Raw genomic sequence first — 24,067 nt, 5'->3', positions numbered from 1 at the left:
GGAGAGACAGGGAGAGACAGGGAGAGACAGGGAGAGACAGGGAGAGACAGGGAGAGAGGGAGAGAATGAGAACCCCAAGCAGGCTCCGTGATGTTAGCACACAGTCTGACACGAGGAGCCATCTCACGAACCGTGAGATCATGACCTGAGCCGAAATCAGAGTCGGACGCTTAACCGACTGAGCCACCCAGGTGCACCTCAATTTATCTTTTAAACACCGTCAGAGCATTACTCTTTATTTAAGCTCTAGAAAGTCTCTGTAACCACAGTCAGTAAGAAAAAAGTGGACTTAAGGAAAACCATCAGTTTACACTTCTCGAAAAAAAACACACACCGCAAAGAAAAGTTTACATTAGTTTACATAAAAATTCAAGTTTTCAAAAGTAGAGGTAAGTAGGTATGAACCTCATTAAAGTAGGACGCCAAAGCAGTAGCTACTACAAAGAGACACGGTGCTACCCAATCATTCGATGATCATAAAAACCGAGAGGCGTTACTAGCAGGCGTGAGCACAAAGGCCAGTTAATTTGAAGGACAGTAAAATTCCATCCTTAAAAAAAGATGGGTCAGAATCAAAGTCATTCCTTAAGATTATTTTGTGAAAGAGAACAATTTAAAAACCTACAATGTTAGAAGTATCCTATGGAAATAACCCCAGGAAGCCAAATGAATCAGCTACTCATACCCTTCATACACCAAAAAAAAAAAAAAAGTTAAAATCCAGTATCAATTTAGATAAAGGCCTTTTTTTTAAAGCTTTCAAAATTTATTATTATTTTGGATTTCTGCAGCAGAAAAGGTTTTAAACATTTAGCACAGCAAGCCCCTTGGCAAGCCCTCACTGACTGCCCACAAGGGAAGAAAATGCTACTTTACCCTGAAGACAAGGCAGGTCTTCCCAAAGGCAGTCTGTGAAAGACTGTGGAGGAGAGGTGCCCAAAGCCACACACAAGCGTGAACCAGTATGCCCACATTGAGCGGGGTGCCATATTCGGGAAGGTCAATTTTTGTATGCTAAACTCATGAATCCAGGATGACGAGAGAGGGAAGACCAGTATTAGACAAGACAGTCAAAAAAACCTTGTCATGTTTACTAGTCTCAATCCTCAAAGGAATGTTACTCAATAGGAAGCTTATTTTCCTTAAGTTTTTTTTCTCTTTATTAAATATGGACCAACAACAAATGGAAAAATGTAGAAATAATTCTGCTGCAGCATTTACAAGATTTTCTGCTAATATTAAAAAATATATATAGTCTTAATGTTTGTTTATTTTGAGAGAGAGAGAGAGAGAGAGAATGAATGAATGAGCGAGCAGGGGAGGGGCAGAGAGAGGGAGCAAGAGAATCCCAAGCAGGCTTCGTGCTATCAGCACAAAGCCTGATGTGGGGCTCGAATTCACCAACCATGAGATAATGACCTGAGCGAAACCAAGAGTAGGACGCTTAACTGACTGAACCACCCAGGTGCCCCTCTGCTCCTAACATTTAAAACAAGACTTAACAAACACAAAACCAGTTTCTGAAATGTCTTTTAACAGTACCCTACCAAACTAAATGTTTCTGATCCTTGTTTATGATTGAGTTTAGGAACAAAATCTTAAAAGGATATGATTAAATTCTGATGCTGAGATAATACAGCATTAAGGAAGATTTCCAAAAGAAATTCTAGAGTAGGTATTGGCTTTAACTTTAGGGGTACCATTCATAATTTTCTAGTAAAGAATGGAGGCCAGATTGCCTCCTGTTGTGTCACACATAGCATATGATAACCCAATAATTAAGGACATACTTTTAGTTATTTTAGACAAAATTACACGAATTACATAAGACTGTGTAGGTGTGCTACTTTGGACCTTGCTAACGTATAATAGTTTGTCCAAAATTATTTCACATATAAGGGTATTCATATATTAAAGGCATCAGGATGAATGTGATGAGTATCATCAATTGAATACTTAACATATTTTCCTAAGCATCTTGTTTAATAATAGCTCCAGCTATGATTTTCCCAAAAGATGACAAGAAACAAAAAATAACGGTGGAGATAAGCACTCATTCTCCAATGTTGCTATTAAACTATAATAAACTAAAAATGATACTATATGTATGTTAAAGGGTCTAAAGTCTAGTATGCAGAATTGTAAATCAACTGTAATCATCTACATAGCCTCCTGAAATAAATCAAACTCCAAAGAGAACTTTCACACTGCTGAGACTAGGATTGAGGGAGTGCCAAACTTTTAAGCCTCCGTGCATTGGACAGGGACAGAGTGGCTGGTGGGGGGCGGGGGGCTGGCGTGGGGTGGGGGGGGAAGACACCACCTAATGCCTCACCTGGTGCTCCTACCCATCATTTTTTAGGGATCTTGTATGGGTCATTTGTCCTATATCCCACTTGGATATGTCCTATATACAGGATCTTGTATAATATCTATCTTATATACATGTATCTTATATCATGTATCAGTATCATGGACAGAGTCCAATCTTAACTCTGCCAGTAATAAATAAAATAAAAATAAAATCTTTGTGCTAAGTATCAATACGTATTACCACTTAGATTGTTTTTATCTTTTTTGATATGTAAACAGGTTTCTTCCTTCATTACCCACTGACTACCAAAGTATGTAACAAATTCAGTGTGACGTTAAGTAACTTTTCAACAGAGTCTAGACAATGGAAAGAGTCCTCGGGAACTATGGCTTTGAGGTTTTGTGGAAATTCGTTTTGTTTTGTAAATGTAAAATCCATTATAAAAATAAAGTTTGGTTAGCATACACTGAATAGCTACGGGTAAAACTAATAACAGTATTTGCATGTTCTGCTTTAAAAATAGTCCAAAGTTAAATCTGATTTGGGCCCTAACATACCCCTCTGTAAAATAGAAACTGAAGTCCTATGGCAATGTAACAATGTAAAGGAAATGCTGCTAAGTGCGACCAGTAAGTTAGGATACACCCAATGGCTTTAGGCTACTAACTGATAAGATTTTAAAGAAGAAAAACTCTAAGCTAGCCTGCTGAGGAATTTGAAACATGGCTGTGAGATCTAACACATGCATTCATATCACAGGGGAGGGGGACACTGAAGCTAACAGTGCTGGTCAGAAATCATGGGGCGCCTGGGTGACGCAGTCGGTTAAGCGTCCGACTTCAGCCAGGTCACGATCTCGCGGTCCGTGAGTTCGAGCCCCGCGTCAGGCTCTGGGCTGATGGCTCGGAGCCTGGAGCCTGTTTCCGATTCTGTGTCTCCCTCTCTCTCTGCCCCTCCCCCGTTCATGCTCTGTCTCTCTCTGTCCCAAAAAAAAAAAAAAAACGTTTAAAAAAAAAAAAAAAAATTAAAAAAAAAAAAAAAAAAAAAAAAGAAATCACACATAACTGACTCTCCAGCACTATGATGGCCAAAGCTTATATTGGCCATTATTACAATCAGTTAACAACTCTACCAAAACATTCTGAAACGAGCCCTTGCAAAGTAGCTTAATGTTCTGTTAGGAATAGGAGTAAAGGTATCCAAGTGGGATATAGGACAAATGACAAGATAAACTTGTCCAGTCTCAAAAAGAAACTATGGAAAACAAAGTACACCTCATGTGTGTCAAGGGAAAAAAGTTCCTAATACTTAAGATTTATGTAGTTCTTTGTGTTGGAAATACCAAAAGGAGTTGTACATAAAGATGTGAGGCTTGTTCTTTTTGTCGGCATCTTTTAAAATAGAGACATTACGTCATATACATAACGCAAAACTTTCCATTCGGAAAGTGGACGTGGATTTCCATTTGAATACAGGAAAGGTTAACGACATACATCCTAAAGGCACATCTACCCCTTCATAGATGGATTCAAAGAACTCTTTCTCAAGGTGTGAATTATTACATGATTACTTTCAAGGATGAGAATCTTAACAGCAGATCCAAAGTGTCCAAAGAACAGATTCTATTCAGGGTCAAGTCCTAGGCCAGAAGCACCTCATTTTGTTATTTTCTCTCCTCAAAGTTTCAAAACACTTAGGTAAATCAGAGTTGAGACAACTGTAACCACTCTCTGATAAAAGGACATCACTGATATGAAGTAAACCTAGAGACCCTGGCACAAAGCAAGTATGGCCGATAGTACATGCTCTGATAAACTTCATAAAGGAGCCAATTAGTCCACTGACTTTCTTCTCCAAAAGATGCTCATCTGTTTTCACATATATCCAGGCTAGGGAAATCTAAGTACCGTATCTGTTAATAGTTCAACACACACAAAGTTCATGAAAGAAAATATGTGACCCACAGCAAAGAGTGAAAAGAGTCAATCAGATTTATTTTTATGCCTGGATAGAAGGCTCATTTATATAATGATAGATCAACCACCTACTTCAAGTTCTGGATTATAGGACATTGACCATTAAGAGTTTTTCCTGCAACAAGGAAGAGTATTCTAATATTTCACATGGAAAAGTGAAACGCACTTTTCACAACAGGAGACTCTGACTTTCCTTATGGGAGAAATACAGTGTTGAAGAGTACTTACCAACAGTGGCCACTGGAGGCTGGGAAGGATACTGAGAACTCGCTGTGGCAGGATACTGACCACCAGGTGGGTAAGGACAGCCTGGGTAGCCACTAAAAAGAGAGCAAAAAACATTAAATGTTAATATGACAAAGATACTAGAGTATCTTTAAGAATCCCATTCAGGAAGTTAAGTTTGACATGTTTTATCAGTTAATGACTTTTAGAGTTACGAGTGTCTTCTCAAGCAAAGTGGTATAGAAATTCCATTAACGACACTGGATTTACTCCTAAGTAAATGGTTAAAATACTCTTGCTTGGCCTGGTTATTTGAGGGTCATCTTCACAGGAGCAGAAAGCAACTAGAGTATTTCTAAGGGCAGTTCAATGGTATCAGAACTGGAAGCAAAATATATATATATATATATATATATATATATATTTGCCTGTGGTTCATTGATAAGCTTTGTGAATATCTGATCTGAAAATTCTCTTTAAAGTTTTAAAAATTTTCTTCTCACTCTATGGATAGTTTGTGTCACTCATGTATTCGTATCAGAGAAGGAACTTTCCTCAGAAGTATTCTCCTCCAATCTTTTATCCAACACTGTTTTATAAATATCATTAACAAATGATCATCTGACAAATGGTCATACTTTTCTACTCAACACTAAATACCATTTTGATGTCACTTCCAACTAATGGCCCTAAATTTGCATTCTGGAAAACCACTTGAATAGCAGGAGACTTCCAACATTTCCCCCTCTGTCTTGTCTTCTCTTCTTTGGGTGATCTTTTAAATTCCTTCAACCATTCTTCACAGGACATGATTTTTAGGTCTAATCACTCTCCTCTGAATGTTCACTAGTTTGCTAGTGTTTCACTTACGATGGAGAAGAAAAGTAAAACAAGATGACTACTAGCTACCTGTTAGTTTGATAACGAATTGTAATTAGTCACCAGATCTATGACATTTGCAATTCTGATCAATATGCCTTTTACAAGTCCATTAAAATTACTGATTAAAAACAGCCAGTTCAGGAGCAAGAGCTCTGAGTTTGGAGTCAGTAATCCCCTTTCAGTGTAGTGGCTCAAAGATTCTACCAGCTCACACTTTGTAACTTGTCCCCAAGAAAAACATTTTGTACAGTGTGTTCAAGATTCAGTGTAATCACAATACCATCTATCAGTATAAAAAACATAATCAAAGAAGAAAAAAATGAAGCATTTATGTTCTTAGCAGATACATGCCAAAGGCTACTGAATGGTATTTTTATTTCTAGTCTTTAGTAGCCCTGCTACCATGGTGCAAGGAAATGGTGCCAATCTTACATTTCTTAATCTACAGTTTTGAAAACTGGGATAGCAGTGCCTGGGTGGGTGGCTCAGTCAGTTAAGTGACTCTTGATTTCAGCTCGGGTCGTGATCTCATCGTTTGTGAGGTGGAGCCTGGCATCGGGCTCTGTGCTGACAGCATGGAGCCTGCTTGGGATTCATTCTTTCTCTCTCTCTCTCTCTCCTCCCCACCTCCCTGCTCACATGCATGGGTGCTGTCTCTTTCTTAAAATAAATAAATGAATAAACATTAAAAAAAAAAAAACTGGGATAAATATGTTTTCTTCCGGGGTTACTCCCATTTTGCACCTTTTTAAAGACAATCTGTGATTACTGCTGAATTTTTCAGTAACTTGGTATAAAACTTTTCTAGGTCTACAGGTATTAGCTTCCAAAAATTCCTTTGTCCCTTAGTTTGTTCCATTTTTTTTCTTCGTGGTTATTCTCTATGTTCAGGGTTAATAATTTTTCTTGAGTAAAGAATTAGTTGAATAGTACTATTTTCTATCTTTGTGCATTATTAAACTAGTTGCCTTAGGCAGCAAATCTTTTCCAAACTTTTAAAGAGCCTTTTTTAAACTAAGTATTTAAAAAGAATTTTCCAACACTCTAATGTTCCTTTTTCTTGACATACTCCTTCAAATTTTACTTTTTATTATATTTAAGGCACTGTTTCTAAGTGCTTGTGTAGGTGCTAAGATATGAATCCATTTCTTCCTCAGTCCTGATTGGATCAAGGAAACAACAAATGCTAAGTAAAATTAATTCAAGAGATGTAGAATGGAAAATCACTATCAGAGATCAGGGAAGGTTTTGGGAGATCTGTAACATCTATGAAGGTTGTACCTTTATTCTCTTTAATTCCTTTACTCATAACCCTATATTCTCCAGCCATACTACATACAGTGTTTCCCTATTCTTTCCTGGGATTTGGGGGAACTATCACACTTTTGCTTACATAAAATGAGTGGGTTGGACTTAAGAATTGGTAAGTATCCCCTAAGTTGTAAAATGTTGTAACTTTTTGCTGCTCTTTGCTTTGGTATTCGGAAATACCAAATTTCCTTTTTTTTTTTTTTTTTTTAATGTTTATTTATTTTGAGAGCAGGCGGAGGGCAGAGACAGAATCCCAAGCAGGCTCTGTGCCGTCTGTGCAAAGCCTGACGTGCGGCTTGATGTCATGAACTATGAGATCGTGACCTGAGATGAAAACAAGAGTTGGATATGTAACCAACTGAGCCACCCAGGCGCCCCTGAATCTCCTTCTGTAAGGTCATCCTCATGAATCAGTTCTCTCATTTATGAAGCTATTGCTGAGCTCCCACTTCTGAAGCAGATGTGAAGTTCTATTTATCGCAGCACTTACCATTTTCTGTCTTTTCTGATACCAGGAACTGGTTCCTAATATCTTATTACATGCTTGCTAGTACACATACCCAAACTGGAACAACTATTCTTGACATACCTTTTAGGTGCCTTGTATACATGCTGCAGGTGCTAAATTAAACTTTCAAAGGATCTTAAGATTTGGAAGAGAACTTAGAGATCATCTAGTCCAACTTTCTATAGCAAGAATAAAGACTCATATTCACTGTTTTAAGATAAAGATCTTCTTGAGTCACTGATTTATTAATTCTCCTTTAGGACAAAGGGAGAAGAGAAAGAGGTTCTGAAGTTCTTCGGCCAAAACCTTTTATATACAGAAAGAAACAGATGGCAATTTGAATATAGTTACCCTTAATGACTCATTAGCATATTATTTATATTTTGAGATTAAAAGTTACATTTCAAAGGAAAAAACCCATCAAATTTCTGAAAAATAGCTGTTTCAAAAAGGAACTTCTAGGGTGTCTGGGTGGCACAGTTGGTTAAGATTCAGCTTTTGATTTCAGCTCAGGTCATGATCTCACAGTTGCTGACCTAGAGCCCTGCATTGGGCTCTGTGCTGGGGCAGCACAGAGCCTGCTTGAGATTCTCTCTTCCTCTCTCAAAAATAAACAAACATTAAAAAAAAAAAAAAAAAAAACAAAACTTAAAAAAGGACTTCTTACAAATAACCTCACAAAAGACACTTTTATAGTTATCTGAGTAAGATTTACAGTTTTGTAATATTTTCCACCTTCATTTTTATCTATGAGTTTCTTTGAAATGGCTTTATTGTTCAGAAGCCCACTATCTTACTATACTTCCAACAACCATTTCCTCAGGTCCAAAGTTCTTTCTTATTAGCAACTATTAATTGTAAAGCCTTGTAATTTCAAGGCTTCAGACAAGAAGATCCAATTTCTAGAAGTAAATCAGAAAATTAAAGGCCTCAAGAAATCTAAAACTTATAGCCTGTTTATATATTACAATCATAGGAATCGTTATTGCCCCTGACAGATGTTCATCTAGTCTCTGTTTACATCTCTAATGTAACAGAATGCTTACTATCTTATAAAGCAAGTCTCTGAAATTAAGAAAGACCCAGAAATAAATGAGACTGCTAAATTTCACTTATAAAATCCTGTATATTTTATATGTACATACATCATATATATGTAGCCAGGAAAGCTCGCTACATTTATCTGTGAGGGTTATATGAAGCTAAAGAGTTAAGCAGGGTTAAAAATTTCTTGTTAATAAAGTGGCTAGAAATCTCATCTGGGCACCAGTATATGCCAGTCTTGCATTTTAAGTCAGCCCAAAGACCACCTTTGGAATGTATTCCTAGATTACCACTGAAACAAGTACACATGTGAACCATGGGTTAATAATTATTTCTCATTGATTTTCTAGTGTGTCTTACTCATAAGACTGATGTATTAATTTAACTTACCTGAGTTATGTTATCATCAAATGGAAAATAAAGGTTGGTAGTACATGTAGTCTATGAATTAAATAAATAAATGCCTGGGGACAAGACTGACCCCATCATGTAAACCATTAATTCATTCCCTGTAATTTACAAAAAAGGGAAGGTTTTTTGTTTTTTGTTTTTTTTTAATAGGGTATTAAAGTATTTTTCTCCTTAGTTGAATTCATTAGATTTAGTATTCCATTAACCTTTCAGCTATCTACACTAAATATATAAAGTTCTTAAAAGGGAAGTAGCAAGCAAGGATTTCAAGGTCCAAAGCCAATCAAGATCATTATCATTATCCCACGCCTTCCTTCTATGTAAACATATTGGAGCTGCACTTATCTAGAATTGAAAAAAAAATCCTGACCTATATACATACCATAACATTTCACCAATAAACCATTTTACCTTCCATTAAACTGAAACTAAGTTTACTTTGATGCCCTATGCTAGCACCCATTATTTTGATTCTAGAACTAACAGAATTTCTAATATAATTATTCAAAAGATTAATTTTTCATTACCTGGGGTTGGGAGGATATCCAGATGGATATGCAGAGATTCCACTTGGCATGCCTGGTATATAGGAAGCTAAAAATAATTTTTGACATTTTAAAATAATTTGCATAGTCCTGGATACATAGGCTATCAAATAAGACATACATCACTGTCAAACCACTGCAAAATTTCACACAGGTAAAGAATCCAAATCTCAGCACCAAAACAAAACAAACACTCCATCCATATTAGTTCCTTACTGCGAGCAGTAAGTATCTTCAAACCACATGATTCTCAAAGCATCAAATATGAGTTATGACCTTACACATGACAATCCCAACAAGGAATAACTGACAAACAGGTCAACCTGCTCAGCTCTCGACACTCTCCTGAGACAGTAGCTGGTTAAACTGGAATTTAGAGGAAGGTAATTCTGCCCTCATCTGGTCCAAGGTCAGCTTCTTATAAAGTGACCTTTTTATTATGTCTAAGAAATATTTTCATATTTCTTGTAAGACTATGTTGACCAATTTGCACAGCTGGTTTTGTTGGTTTGATTGAGAACTCTCAAACAGTTCAAATCAACTACAAGAAGTCCTTTATGAAACTTAAAAACTTATATTCAGCTAGACTGGTTAAAAACAAAACAAAAGCTTGGAAATATTAGGGGAAAGTTCAAATCTAGCAAGTTTAAGGAATGGTGTATATATATAAAGTTTACTTATTCATTTTTGACAGAGAGCATGAACGAGAGCGAGCACACGAGCAGGGGAAGGGGGGGGGAGGGGGGGGGGGAGGGGGGGGGGGAGAGAGAGAGAGAGAGAGAGAGAGAGAGAGAGAGAATCCCAAGCTCTGTGCTGTCAGTGCAAAGCCAGACTTGGCGCTCAACCAGGAACTGTGAGATCATGACCTGAGCCAAAACCAAGAGTTGGATGCTCAACCGACTGAGCCACCCAGGTGCCCTGATTTATATATTTTTTAATGTTTTTTTTTTAATTTATTTTTGAGACACAGAGAGATACAGAGCGCGAGTGGGGAAGGGGCAGAGAGAGAGGGAGACAACAGAATTGGAAGCAGGCTCCAGGCTCTGAACTGTCGGCACAGAGCCCAACGCAGGGCTTGAACTCACGAACTGTGAGATCATGACCTGAGCTGAAGCTGGATGCTCAACCAACTGAGCCACCCAGGCACCCCTGATTTACATGTTTTTTAAAGAGAACACTAAAGACCTAGAACTAGTTAGTGGTGCCAGGAGACTAATCAACACAGATGAAGAAAAAATTAGTTTCGGCCTTAATTGGAAATGACTTGTCTGAGAATCAATTTATCCTCAGTGAAATTTTTCACACTGAATGCAATGGTGAATTAGCTCTTAATCCAATCATAAATATTCTAGTGCCCTCTATGTGACCGGCACCAGGAATTTGATGAAAAACAAAGAATTCCTGGCTTCAAGTTGCTTATGGTCTAGTGGGAGAGAAAAGCCAGAATAATAGAGTGATAAGTACTATGACAGGAGAAGTACAGAGCGCCATATATGTGTATGTGTGTGTGTCCAACTGAACCACCCAGGTGCCACAAGAAATGAACTTTTTAAGCACAGAATGTTAAGTGGCTGGGAGAAGTATGCTGGACTCTGACCAAGGGCCTTAGAAATCTTTACCAGAGTTGCTGAGTATATACCTACAAGTAGCACTGTTCATAGTCTTCCTGTTAGAATGAACTATAGATATCACAGGTAAATTTCTTCTTAAGTATAATGAAGCTACTAGGATGGTGATGTTCAATGCTATTTCAGAAAGGGAAAAATACCTCGCAAAATGTCTCAGTTGCTGGATTCCATAAGACATTTTTTCTTCCTGGGCAAAACACAGTTTCGTTTTGTTTTTTAAAGTTTATTTACTTATTTTGAGAAAGAAAGAAAGAGAGAGCACGTGTGCATGCATACACAGGAGAGTGGGGGAGGAAGAAAGGAAAGAGGAGAGAGAGATCCCAAGCAGGCTCTGAACTGTCAGCACAGAGCCTGATGTGGGGTTCAAACTCACGAACTGTGAGACTGTGACCTGAGCCAAAATCAAGAGTCAGACACTTAACTGATTCAGCCACCCAGGCACCCTGAGCACAGCTGATCTTTAGGAACATGCAAACATGAGGCTTCTATTAAGTGTCAGCAACACACATAGTCAATTACTGACCCCCATGCTAGTTTCTCTTGTACACATAAACCATCACCTCATGGTTAAAAGCAATTCCGCATCATCATAAGCAATTTTCCTTTTCTAAGGTTCTGAAAAGCTACTCATTCCTTCAAATTTTGATTCTTAGAAACAACAAATGTTATTTGAATCCAAGAGTGTCACGGAAGAAGATAATGAGGTAAAGTAAATTCGCAGCCAGAATAAAATGGAATACAAATACACATAATGTACAGAGTTATTAGAGGGATTAAAGAAGAATGAATACAAAGTGCTTAGCTGTAGGGGCGCCTGGGTGGCTCAGTCGGTTAAGCGGCCGGCTTTGGCCCAGGTCATGATCTCGCGGTCCATGAGTTCGAGCCCCGCGTCGGGCTCTGTGCTGACAGCCCAGAGCCTGGAGCCTGTTTCAGATTCTGTGTCTCCCTCTCTCTGACCCTCCCCCGTTCATGCTTTGTTTCTCTCTGTCTCAAAAATAAATAAACACTAAAAAAAAAAAAAATTAAAAAAAAAAAGTGCTTAGCTGTATAGTTAAGAGTATACAGTTATAGTTAACAACTCCGTAAATGTTGACTATTACTGTTAGTTGTCCAAAAAACGAGTTTTGGCCATAACATGTTTTAATGTGACTCATACCTAGCTCAAAGTCATCCTAAAACAGGAGATCAAAAATGTTCTCAGTAATAATAACAGAAGTATACAATTTCTGAACTAGAAGATAATATTTAAGTATATATCCAAATTTCTGGGTTATTCTTTGGTGTGTGTGGGGGGAATTTAGACCTTCATCTCTTTACAGTCATAGCTAATAATTGATATTGTTTAAATGTAAAGAAAGTATTAAAACTGGAATCAATGGACAATAAATTGGTCTCTTCTAGTAATTTATTTACATCAGCTCTAGATTTTTAATGTGATACAGTGAGTGCAAAACTGAACTGCAATAATAATCTCTTTAGTGTGGTCTCTTTCTGGAATGCTGCATTTCCAATGTCAATATAAATAAAACTGGAAGAAATTTAGGAAATTAGAACACTACCTAAACTTCTGAAAAGGTGATCTTAAGTGGTCACTAGCTATGTTATTTGAGCAAATGTACATGAACGACAAACTAGGAAGTATTTGCTATTTGAAACTTAAATGAGCAAGAGTGTCTAATCTCAGGTACTAGAGTCAACTGAATTTATTAAGATGAAAACAAATTTCTGGCACAAAAGAATCACACTACAACTTTTAGTAAAAGAACTACTAATATCTAAAACCAAACAATCTGCAAAGGCAGGGAAGGAAAAGAAAATGGGTTCAGAAATTCTTTCTGTTAGAATCCCATTAGGCTAGTGCATTAAGATGGTCCTCAAGACAGAATGGACTAAAAAGAGGATAATTCCCAGTATGAGAAGAATGAAAGTTCACACAATCTAACTTAAGTTTGCTTAATTATAACCTTAAAATTTGTTAAAAAAAAAAAAAAAATCACAGCTCAAAACACAATGAAATCAATACTAAAAGTCAAAACAAATAAGTACAACCAACTCTCAATTATTCTAGGGTGATTTGAAAGTATTAATAAGAATTACTTTAAAAAAAAGATAATAGAGATATAGTCCACTAATTAGGGGAGAGTACTGACTTCATGCTCCCACTTTCTCCACACCAGGTAAAATCAAGAATTGGCTGTACTAAAGAGAAGAAGGCTGAGAGCTAGCTGTCCAGTTGTGTAATAGCCAGAATGGCAGAATGTGAATCATTTAGTTAATTCTGTAATTGATTCTTATCTACAACACTGATTCTACAGTCGCAGAGGAAAGGTCAGACTACCTTGGAACTTATATCTGTTTCCAAACCGATCCTATAAGGCTATTCCATGGCATGCATAATTAATAATTCTAGCTCTATTCCAGCATTCTTTCTCCTCCATTCTGGAATCCAGCACACCCATAGTTAGATTTCTACCCACAAACGAAAGCCCAAATGCCAGTCTTTGGTGGCAATCTGTACATGCAGATGTGCGGCCTCAGAATACCTCCAAAAAATCCACTAAATGGGTAAGCTAAAAAGTGAAGTCATTAAAAAAAATTTTTTTACAAGGTTTTCTGTTTTGTTTTTACAAATTTAAAAATCAAATCTTAATTCTACTTACTATTTGGTGGCCCTGTTGCCTGGTATGATGGATAAGATGCCGAAATAGTAGGACGAGAGAAGACTGGAGGTTCATCTCCAAACACCACAATCATGACCTGAATAAGCCCCAACAAGTCTGACTGTGGCTAAAAACAGAAAACAAATTTAAGTCAGCTACAGACTTCCTTTTTGGCAAAAAGGAGAAGAATGGCCATTTCTTACTCGTTTTCAACTGAGCTTGGTAACTTTTTTTGTAGGACCCCAAACATGAAAATTCTACTGAATTAACTTAATAAAGCTAGGTGATTTTCACTTATCACTTATGTGTAGCAAAACTGTTGCTTCATGTATATAAAAATGACACTAGCCAAAGCAGTATAATGCAAAATTCAGACAGTACTGTTCATTTGACTCTGTACAGCTAACTAAAACTTATTATATTGCCTATGGACAAATTAAGTTTTCTGGTACCAATTCAGGATGAATGTAAACACTAGTCACAAATAATATTTAAGGTCTTTAAAAGATAACAATGCTACCTTGGAAACATGTTCCGAGACTAATTTTCATCAGACAGTATTATGAACTCTAAAATTATAGGTATGCTCTGCCTTAAAATCACTAGATCACTGTACAAAAGATACAAATTGTTACAGAATCTTTCCTTCCAAAAATGCTTGTTTTTCCAAAAGGTTGCTAAATTTTTCTCTCAAGTATCTATCGACCACTACTAGAAGATAAACTATGCTAGGCAAAGTTGTTCGGGGCAGCTTATTTGATGGTTCCATTTTCACCCCTTGTTATATTTTGCATACATCTCATCTCATATACTTCATTCACTAGTTCATCAGGTTCGGAAGGATTACTTAATCGTCTTGATCAGCTAATCGTCATCTTCACACCTTCTCTTCTCCTAATAGAAGTGTTCACTAACAATTTTTAACTTTCCAAAGCACCAAACTCATCTCTTGCGTTTGATTTTCCCCTAACTTACAGACCATGACAATAACACTACAGAAAGCTTCTTGTGAAAACTTGCCAACTCCCACTATTCCCATACCTTTTGTCTGTGAATGTAAAAGCTGAGACTGGGGGTAAGCATGTGCAGTATGTGTAGCACGGAGGGGCATGGGCTAGGATCGGACCTGGCTGAGGCAGCGTGGCTACAGAGGACGCTTTTTTTCTCCTGTTAATTATTTGGTTCAACAAAACTCCCAGCCTAAATCATAACTTCATACGTTTTAAAAATTGAGATATAATTTGCATACCGTAAAATTTACCTTCTAAAGTACACATAGTTCAGTGTTTTTTTCCATCACCACTATCTAATTCCAGAAGATTTTCATCACCCCCAAAAGAAACCCGTACCCATTAGTAGTCACTTCCCATCCCCCCCAACCCCCCCCCCCAGCCCTTGGCAACCATTAATCTACTTTCTGTCAATGGATTTACCTATTCCGCACATTTCATATAAATGGAATCACACAGTATGTGACCGTTTATATCTGACATCTTTCGCTTAGTGTAAGATTTTCAAAGTTCATCCAGGTTGGAGTATGAATCAGTACTTCGTTCATGTATTTTCATGACCAGTTTGGCCAGACCTAGTTTTATTTTAATTCTTTATCATACCATTAATCTCACACAAAATTCTTTGAAGGAAGAAAAATTAATCTTTAATATCAGCTTCCTGGCATAATGCAAAGTAATAGGTCATGAATTCAAACTATTTCAGAATGACTAATTCAGAATGATACAGGATATGAAAAAAGTAGGAATACTGCAGCCTAAGGACCAACTGAAATAGACCACACCTTTAAAAAATTGCTTTCCCACTGAAAATCCTGCATGTAAAATGCCTCTCTTCTTGACACCCCCTTTTACTTGTTTTTCCAGCAAGCAATAAAAAGGTCAGATTTTACATTCTAGGTAGTACAGGATACATATTCAGGATTAGGATCAATAAGCAATTTCAATAAGAAGACCAAGCTGAATGACAGCAGCCCCACTTTATGTTCTGTCATGCTAGATTATTGCAGCAGCCTCCCAAGCGGCCTCCAGTTTTACTTACTTAGCACTGGGAGTTTTCTATGAAAGTTCAAGCTCCTTCTTCCATAATAGAGAGCTGTTGCTGAGAATCAACTGTTTGGGCAGGGGCCATATACTCCAGCCCTTCTTGCAAGTGGGTTTTATCAATGGACCATAAGCAGAAGTGACAACTTCTAAGCCAAGGTGGATTAGAAGGGAGTTGTTCCTTTACCACTCTCTCAATGCTTGTCTTCCTTAATGCAGGGGACTCCTACATCCTGGAAGATGGTGGTACCACAAACTGGGAAGAGCCTCTGTCCCTGGCACCAAGTAGAGGAAAGCTGCTTGCCATGAGGAACACTCCCAGTGGACTATAACGTGGGCAAGAAACTTCTACAGTATTAAGCCTCTTAGCAGTTTGGGATTTACATTTTAAAGCAGTTAGTGACTATTAGAGAGCAAATCAATGTATTCATCTGGTACACTTCATCAGACATTATGCCTAATATTGCTTCTAATACACTACTCTTGTTCAAGTCTAAAAAATGACTCCCAACTGTCTACTGAAGGACAAAGTCCTTAGCTAACAGTCAGGATACTTCATGGTATAGCCCCGAATACCATAAAGTTAGCCATCGTTGTACCTTTTCTGTGAGATTTGTGAAATCTGTCATACATACAGAATGTATGACATATGTAACTTTAAAGAGTAATAATCAAGAAAATGCCTGGGAGCCATTATCCATGTTAAGAAATAGAAGACTGACAGTAATTTAGGAGCTCCAGACTGCATCCCCTCTATCTACTCAAGAGGTAAACCACTTCTCTGATTTAGTGGATAATCATTCCTTTTGTTTTACTTTAAATGTACTACCTTATGAATGATTTCCTAAAGTTTAAACTGGCCTGTTTTTGAACTTCATACGAATTTAACCAAAAGCTGTGTATCTATTGAGATTTGTTGCTTTTGTTTAGTCATGTTTGTAAGATACATTCCTCTTAAAGAGTATAGCTATATTTAACTCGTTTTCATTGGTGTATACAGTAGTAAAAATACTACAACTTCCTTATTCCTTTTCCTGTTCTTAATGGTCAGCAAAGTTGCATCCAATCTTCGGGAATGGAGGCTATAGCGATTCTTGCTGTATTTCTTAGTACGTATGTACAGGGTTACTCTTGTGCAGCGGTTCTCAACTGGGGGTGATAGATTTGCCTCCTGGGGGCTCTTCAGAAATGCCGAGAGACATTTTGGTCGTCACGGCTGGGCATTATGCTATCGGCATCTTGTGGGTAAAGGCCAGAGATCCTGCATTTTACAACAGAGAGGATAGCCCTTCCACAATAAAGAATTAACCAACCTATGATGTCAAAGTGCTGAGGCATATACCTACCTGTGGAACTGCTAGGTCATAGGGCGTGTGCCCACAACTTTACTAGGTAATGCCAAACTGGTTTTACCTCCCACTGGTGGCATTGAGGTATTCTCTTTCTCCATACCCTAACTTTTAGCACTGTCAATTGGTAGTACAAATTTGATGGATATGTAGTGTTACCTCATTGTGATTTTAATTTACATATTTCCCTCACTACTAGCAGGGTTAAACATCTTTCCATGTTTACTGGAAATGAGGATTTCTCTTTTGTGAAGTACTTGTTCAACAGTTTTATTTAAGGCTCAGTTGGTTAAACTTCCGACTCTAGATTTTGGCTCAGGTCATGGTCTCACAGTTCGTGAGATTGAGCCCAACATCTGGCTCTAAGCTGACAGCTCCGAGCCTGCTTAGGATTCTCTCTCCCTCTCCCCCACTCTCTCTCTCTCTCTCAAAATAAATAAACTTAAAAAAGTATTAAGTCTTTAAAAAAAAAAAAGAGTTTTACCTATTTTTCTACTGGGTTCTTTCTTTTATGATTCCCAAGTTATTTTTACATTCTGGATGGTATTATTCTACATTATTCTGAGGGTATTAAGTATTACAGATGTATTCTTCCAGTTTGTGGTTAGTTTTTTCATACTTTTCAATGTGTCTTTAATAGAAGTTCTCAATTTGTATAAGTTTAAGGTAAAACTTATTATTCTTTCCTTTCCAAAGCATTAGTAAATGCTTTGCGTCTGGTTATAAACAAAAACAAAAACAGGGGTATCTGCGTGGCTCAGTCGATTAAGCAACTGACTCTTGATTTTGGCTCAGGTCATGATCTCATGGTTGTGGGATGAAGCCCTGCGTCAGGCTCCAACGATGAGCATGGATTCTCTTCCTCCCTCTCCCTCTCTCAAAATAAATAAAATAAACAGGAAAAAAAAAAAAAAAACTTACTGCAAGATCATGAAGGTAATCTTCTATACTGTTTTTTTCCTTTTGCTTTTCACAATCTACCTAAAATTTTTGTGTATTCTATGAATAGGAGTCCAACTGCCCCAGCTCCATTACTGAAAAGTCTGTCTTACCTCCTGTCTTAATTACTAGTTTTATAATACATTTTGACATCTGGAAGGCAAGTCCCTTCTACCTTATTCTTCTTGGAGAGTGCCTTAGCTATGCTCAATCTTTTGCATCTCAATATAAATTTTAGATTCAGCTTATCAACTTTACAAAAGTAACAAACGAATATACAAAGAAACAAAAACTATTAGGACAAAGACCAAAGTGTAAAGAACCATGAATAAGGTTCTCTCTCCTTTAAGTCTTCTTTCTTTAAGGTCTTTCAATAAAATTAAAATTTTTTTTCCATAATGGACTTGTAAATCTTTTGTAAGGTTTATTCATAAGTCATTAGCATTAAAAAATATAAAGTATTCATTTATCAGTTCATTACTTCTCTATTCTGCTGAATCCAATCTGCTACTAAACCTGTGTGTTGAGTTCTTAATTTGTATTATTCTCTTTTCCAGGTCTAAGATTTCCACTTGGTTCCTTTTTAACATAATTCTCCACCTTGAACATATTAATCACAATCATTTTCAAGTCTGTGTCTGGTAACTGGAATACCTGGGGGTTGTGGTGTCCAGTTTCTACTGTCTCTTTGTCTCTTTCCCCCTCTTTGCCCTCTTTCTTGACGTGCTTGATAATTTTAAATTGTATGCTGGACACTGAAAAATTACAGAGGCTCTATACACTATCTTTCTCTAGGAAGGGTTTACCTTATCTTATGGCAGGCAGATACTATGAGAATCACCTTAATATAATCAAGACTGAGCTGATTCAAGGCTCTTGGAGCCTCCAGTGGCATCATCTAAGAGCCTAGGATGTTTACTTACACCCCTCCTCCTTTTTAAAAAAAGTTTTTATTTATTTTGAGAGAGAGAGCAAGAGCATGCGTGCACAAGCAGGGGAGGGGCAGAGAGGGACAGAGAGAGAATCCCAAGCAGGCTCCACGCTGTCAGTGCAGAGCCCAACACAGGGCTCGATCTTAGGAACCGTGAGATCATGACCTGAACCGATACCAAGGGTAGGACGCTTAAGTGACTGAGCCACCCAGGTGCCCCCCTCCTCCTTGATAAGGTTCCAAACTTCTAGTGTCTCTTCAACCTGGGACTGCAGAAAACTTGGCTAGGTTTTTCAGAGGCTTCTGCTTAGCTTTTTAACCTGTCTTTGAAGCTTGGAATTCAGCTTATCGCTCGAGGGGGCAACTCAGATTATCTGGTTTGCTTCTTTGTAGCTTCCTCTTCTCCTATTATCTTGGCTCCTAAAGTACTAGCTATGTTAGCAGACTGTCGTCTTTTGAACACTGTGAAACTGCTAGAAACTCTGTAGGCTTCTTTCCCTCTGAGCTAAGCGCCCCCAACCCAGATTCTTAGTCTCTCACCCTCTATCAAGAATCAGTAAACACTCGTAGGGAAAGTTGGCAGAAGGCTGGCTCATCTCTTTGCAGTTCCCTTCTCTATAGGATCTTGGCCTCTCAAATCCTGATTGCCACAACAGTTCTCCAAAGCTTTCCACAGATGTCTGTACTCTGACTTTTCTAGTTGTCTTTGATGGTAACATTGGTCTGCCAGAGCTATACTAGCAGAGACAAAAACAGAAGTTTCGTACTACTATTCCTACTTGATAGGAATGCTCTGAGTAATGAGATTTGAACAGTTTCACAAATATATGCCACCTACACTACTTGTTAAAATGCATTTCCCATTATGTGAATCTCATCTATTCTTAAAGGTTCAGCTCAAGCAAATAAAATAGTGACTATGTATATTCTGTAAAGTACCAAGCTCTACACAAATATATTGCTTTTGGAGAACCTTTTCCAATCATCCAGCTCAGTGATTGGTATCTCATGTGAACTTCTCTCTCCTCTTGGGAATCCTCTTTGAGTGTTAACAGAAAGTAGATTCTAGGGAGCAAAATAGATAAAATGCAATAAATTCACAGAAGACTGTTAATACTTACGTGTTTCCATTCATGTAGATAAGGAAGATATATCTTCCCGTTTGCATCAACATGCTTTCCTGTTTTAATAGTCATTGAACTAGTAGGTTTAACAAAACAGATAGGGGGATTATATGGGTATGTGTCCAGCAGCCACAGGCATATTGGAATATTATATATATTACCTGAGAGAGAAAGAGAAACTTCAATTACTCTATTATTTTTTAATAATGGCTTAGTAGGTAAGCAAGAGAGAGCTACAACTAAGCAACACTTAGAAGGAAAATCACAAGAAATATTTTAGGTTTCAAAGTTCTGTTTAAGGTGTTTCTCAAATTTTCAGTTTGTAAAATACATCAGCAGGATTAAGGAGCTAACTGATCACTACTCTGCCACTGTCTGCTTGCTGCTATAAAAACATTCTTTGCAAGTTATCTTATGGATAACCTTGCAACTTTAGTCTTGTCATTTCAGTTCATAAGGTTCACTGGGAAGGGATATAAAAGGAAGACTACGGATTATGGTGTCCTATCAGAAAGTGACATAAGAAGCTACACTTGAAACTCCCTTGCCAAAAGCCAGACTATAAGACCCAAACAAACTGCCAAACAGATGTTGATTGGTGGCCACAGCTTGACCGGTCCCTATGGTATCTTCAGCGACAGTTACTCAGAATCAATGTCATCCCTGTTTCTTGCTTTAGGTAACAGAACCTCTCTCAGTTCAGGAATTAGACTCAGTGTAGTCAAACTGAACAGTGTTTCAAAGGAACAACAGTTAACATACTGAACATAAGCCATCTCCTTTTCTTACTAAGCTCAAAGCCCAATGTCCCAAATAATCATTTGAATCACCTAACATAATTCAGATGAGTTTTTCCCCTTTGGAAACAGTTTCACTTCACATGAATATATACATATAAATTGCACTTAAATCAGACAGCTGTGGGACTTTGGATTTATTTTTTACTCAAAACTACATCTACAATGGAAAAAAAAAAAAACAAATAACCTCCAATAGAATATATCCTAACATAAAACGTAAGTTTATTTCAGTTACCCAGAATTCTTTGCTTTGTGACAATAAAGAATTCTACAGAATTACTTAGGCTTAGGAACTATGCCATATGAACGATAGTAAGGGAAGAGAAAAAAGGTAGTTTAGATTATATATTTTTCATACATGCTCTAATATATATTTATATATTATACATTCATATTCATATAATATGTATTCATATATACATGAAATATATATATATATATAATCTTTAATTATGCCATAGTTTCCTGCCTCCCTCTCCCCACCATACAACGATTTCTCCCACCCAAGTTTACTTCCTGAGGGCAAAGTCAATAATTTTGAATTTTACTCAGTCCTTCCTAAATTCATCATAGCTGCTTTATTCAATGCCAATGCTCAAGTGTTTTTTCTCTCCGTCTGGAACATCCATTCTGATATAAATGGTTGACTCACCCTTTTATACCAAATTCAAATTTTATTTCCTCCATGATCTTCCCACATGGTCTTATTCTCCTCTGTAATCTCATTGCACCCTTACATTTTATCATTATACAGCAGTTACAGGACACTGTAAATAACTATTCCCTCTGTTTCTCCTACTTGTGTAAGTTCTTCCAGAGAAGACACATCCTTTATTCACCTTTGTATCCACAGCCCCATCCCCTATGCCTCATGCACAACAGGTACTATATAAAATCAATGGATATATTACAGAGACACAGGTCTTAGGTAGTCACGAGGAATAATTAAGACACAGAACTGTCCAAAAACAGAACAATCGTTTATGAAACTGAATGCTCCCTTATCACTGTAAGTATTCCAGCAGAGACTGGCTAAGAGAGACTTAATTATCCATCATCAGGATTATCACCAACATTATAGCCATAAATAATAGCTACTTTTGATATCTGTTTATTACATACCAGGCTCTGTGCTAAGTCCTTCACATTATCACAATGAATTCGTTTTTTTGAGTTAGTTCTATTATCCAATTGTTACGATGTCCATTGTCACATCACAAAACTGACAGGATTACAAAGACAGAAGTGAAACCTTACTCTGCCCTGACTTTAAAGCCTCTACCTTAGCCACTATACTATACAGCTTCCCACTGTTGGAAAAGCCTGGATGGGATGGGAGGCTGAACTACAAGGCATCTAAAATCCCTTTCTAGGGGCACCTGGCTGGCTTGGTTGGTAAAGCATGTGATTCTTCATCTCAGGGTTGTGAATTCAAGCCCCTACATTGGGCGTAGAGGTTACTTAAGAATAAAATCTTTAAAAAAATCCTTCCTAGTTATAAGATTCTCTGATTCAATGAAACATCAAAATCTTTCAGTGCACCGAGGCATTTATTTGTTGACATATCTTTATAAAGAAGTCAGGGGGAAAAGGTGAAAGTATTAGGTGATGCTGCCAAATGAAGTTCAATTAGAAAAAAAGTTAAAAGTATCTATATCCTCAGGGCGCCTGGGTGGCTCAGTCAGTTAAGCTTCTGACTTCGGCTCAGGTCATGATCTCACGGTTCGTGAGTTCCAGCCCCGTGTCAGGCTCTGTGCGGACTGCTCAGAGCCTGGAGCCTGTTTCAGATTCTGTGTCTCCCCCTCTCTCTGCCTCTCCCCTGATCATGCTCTGTCTCTGTCTCTCAATAAATAAACCTTAAAAAATTTAAAAAAAAAAATCTGTATCATCATGAGAGTCATAGAAAGTAGGTTTAATTTACTTATAACTCTTTGGCAATCTACTAGGTGAATCGCAATGCATCTATGCTGGAAACATAAATTACTTAAGATGCTTACCTTTATAAGGCACAGGAATTGTTCCAGTGAGGTTCATTAGTTCCCTGGAACTGCCATCATTAAAAACTGAAAGGAAAAGAATAATGATTCAATCATGAGCATCTTCACACACTCCCATATAAGTTATTCTTTCAGAAACACTGGTTAAAACTCATGATTACCCTTGAAAGGAGTGAACTTGTTAATGTCCATTAATCATCCATTTTGTCCAACAACAAAATATCCCTTGTTGATTCACTCAAATGGGATCAGTTTTTAAATGAGTAAAGAAAAGATCCTTTGAATTACTTGGAAAAATGAATGTGAGTAATACAGTCCTGGTAAACATAAGCTCTGGGTTCCCAACTAATACGATTATGAAGTTACTTAAAAAACACTATCAACTGACACCATACTAAATGTTAATCTAATATCACTCAGTTTTAGATTGCTCAGATGTTTATCCCTACTCAATGTCATTCTCAATCTGAATGTAGTATCAAAACACAGTATTAAAAAAAGTTCTCAAATACAGTCATCTTTTGATACAAACATTTCTCCTAACATGTAAGTTTTTCTATCTGTAATTGATTATAATTAAGGCACGTAATTTATATTATTACATGGACTGCTATTATTTGTCATAATGATTTGGAATTAACACCGTATCACACAGGGGAAAAGCTGTAATGTGCAGTACAAAGTCACAGAACTGCAAGGCTGACCTCAGTTCTTTTACTTACTATTGACAATTACAACCTGTGCTATAATTTATCCTGATTTTGTACATTTCTAAAAACCACCTTATTTAAATTTAGGGCTTTAACTACTTTAAAAGCATGGTGATAATAATGGTTTAGACTTGGTCCAGCCACACAAACCTATATAAAATTTACTCAGTGATGTTGGGGTCTCTGTCAGTTTAGGTAAGCATATTTACTCTTTAGCATCCGGTAAAAACCAAACACTTAAAGTTCTGGCCACAGTCACTTTTTTCCCTTATGGAAGCCATTTTTAAATTAACTCTAATTTTGGTTAATATGAGGCTTTTCCCAGATCTAAGTACAACAGTACAGTATGTGGACAGGAAGGAGAATCATGCCCTCGGTTTGGGAGAGGAATTCCTGTTCATGTCTTTGCTATTCGGAAAATTCAGGACTGACTGCCTCTCTGTTAACCCTCACCTCTTGTCACCAAGCTCCTAATGTTTTCAAAGCCCTTGGAGTGAGTGGAGTTTAGAATGACAGTTTCACCTACAAAATTCAGCTCTTAGCCCTCGGTGCCAAGAGCCTCATGATGGACAGGAGGCAGCATGGGTATTCCCTTGGCCCTGGCATTTTTGGGGTTTATAAGGACACAGAGTTGGAGAGATGACATTAAGATTGGTGAA

The 24,067-nt window shown here is 37.4% G+C and overlaps 1 protein-coding gene and 1 long non-coding RNA gene across 2 annotated transcripts in view; one reads left to right on the top strand and one right to left on the bottom strand.

The window, feature by feature from the left end:
- The window catches only part of TSG101 (tumor susceptibility 101), a 43,578-nt gene that overhangs the window by 14,157 nt on the left and 5,354 nt on the right, over positions 1-24,067 (bottom strand). Inside the window, exons 3-7 of the mRNA XM_049618219.1 lie at positions 22,699-22,764; positions 19,899-20,062; positions 13,505-13,631; positions 9,199-9,265; positions 4,519-4,610 (exon numbers count right to left, since the gene is read on the bottom strand). Of these exons, the coding sequence (XP_049474176.1) occupies positions 4,519-4,610; positions 9,199-9,265; positions 13,505-13,631; positions 19,899-20,062; positions 22,699-22,764 (516 nt within the window). The remainder of the gene's footprint in view (positions 1-4,518; positions 4,611-9,198; positions 9,266-13,504; positions 13,632-19,898; positions 20,063-22,698; positions 22,765-24,067) is intronic.
- LOC125913416 (uncharacterized) lies at positions 13,313-16,023 on the top strand. The gene is made up of 2 exons (XR_007455013.1): positions 13,313-13,409; positions 15,778-16,023. It is a non-coding gene; the product is annotated as an uncharacterized LOC125913416 (long non-coding RNA).

This window comes from Panthera uncia, chromosome D1 (assembly GCF_023721935.1).
Source record: "Panthera uncia isolate 11264 chromosome D1, Puncia_PCG_1.0, whole genome shotgun sequence".
Lineage (NCBI taxonomy): Eukaryota > Metazoa > Chordata > Mammalia > Carnivora > Felidae > Panthera > Panthera uncia.
This window is presented reverse-complemented; position numbering and strand designations above follow the sequence as displayed.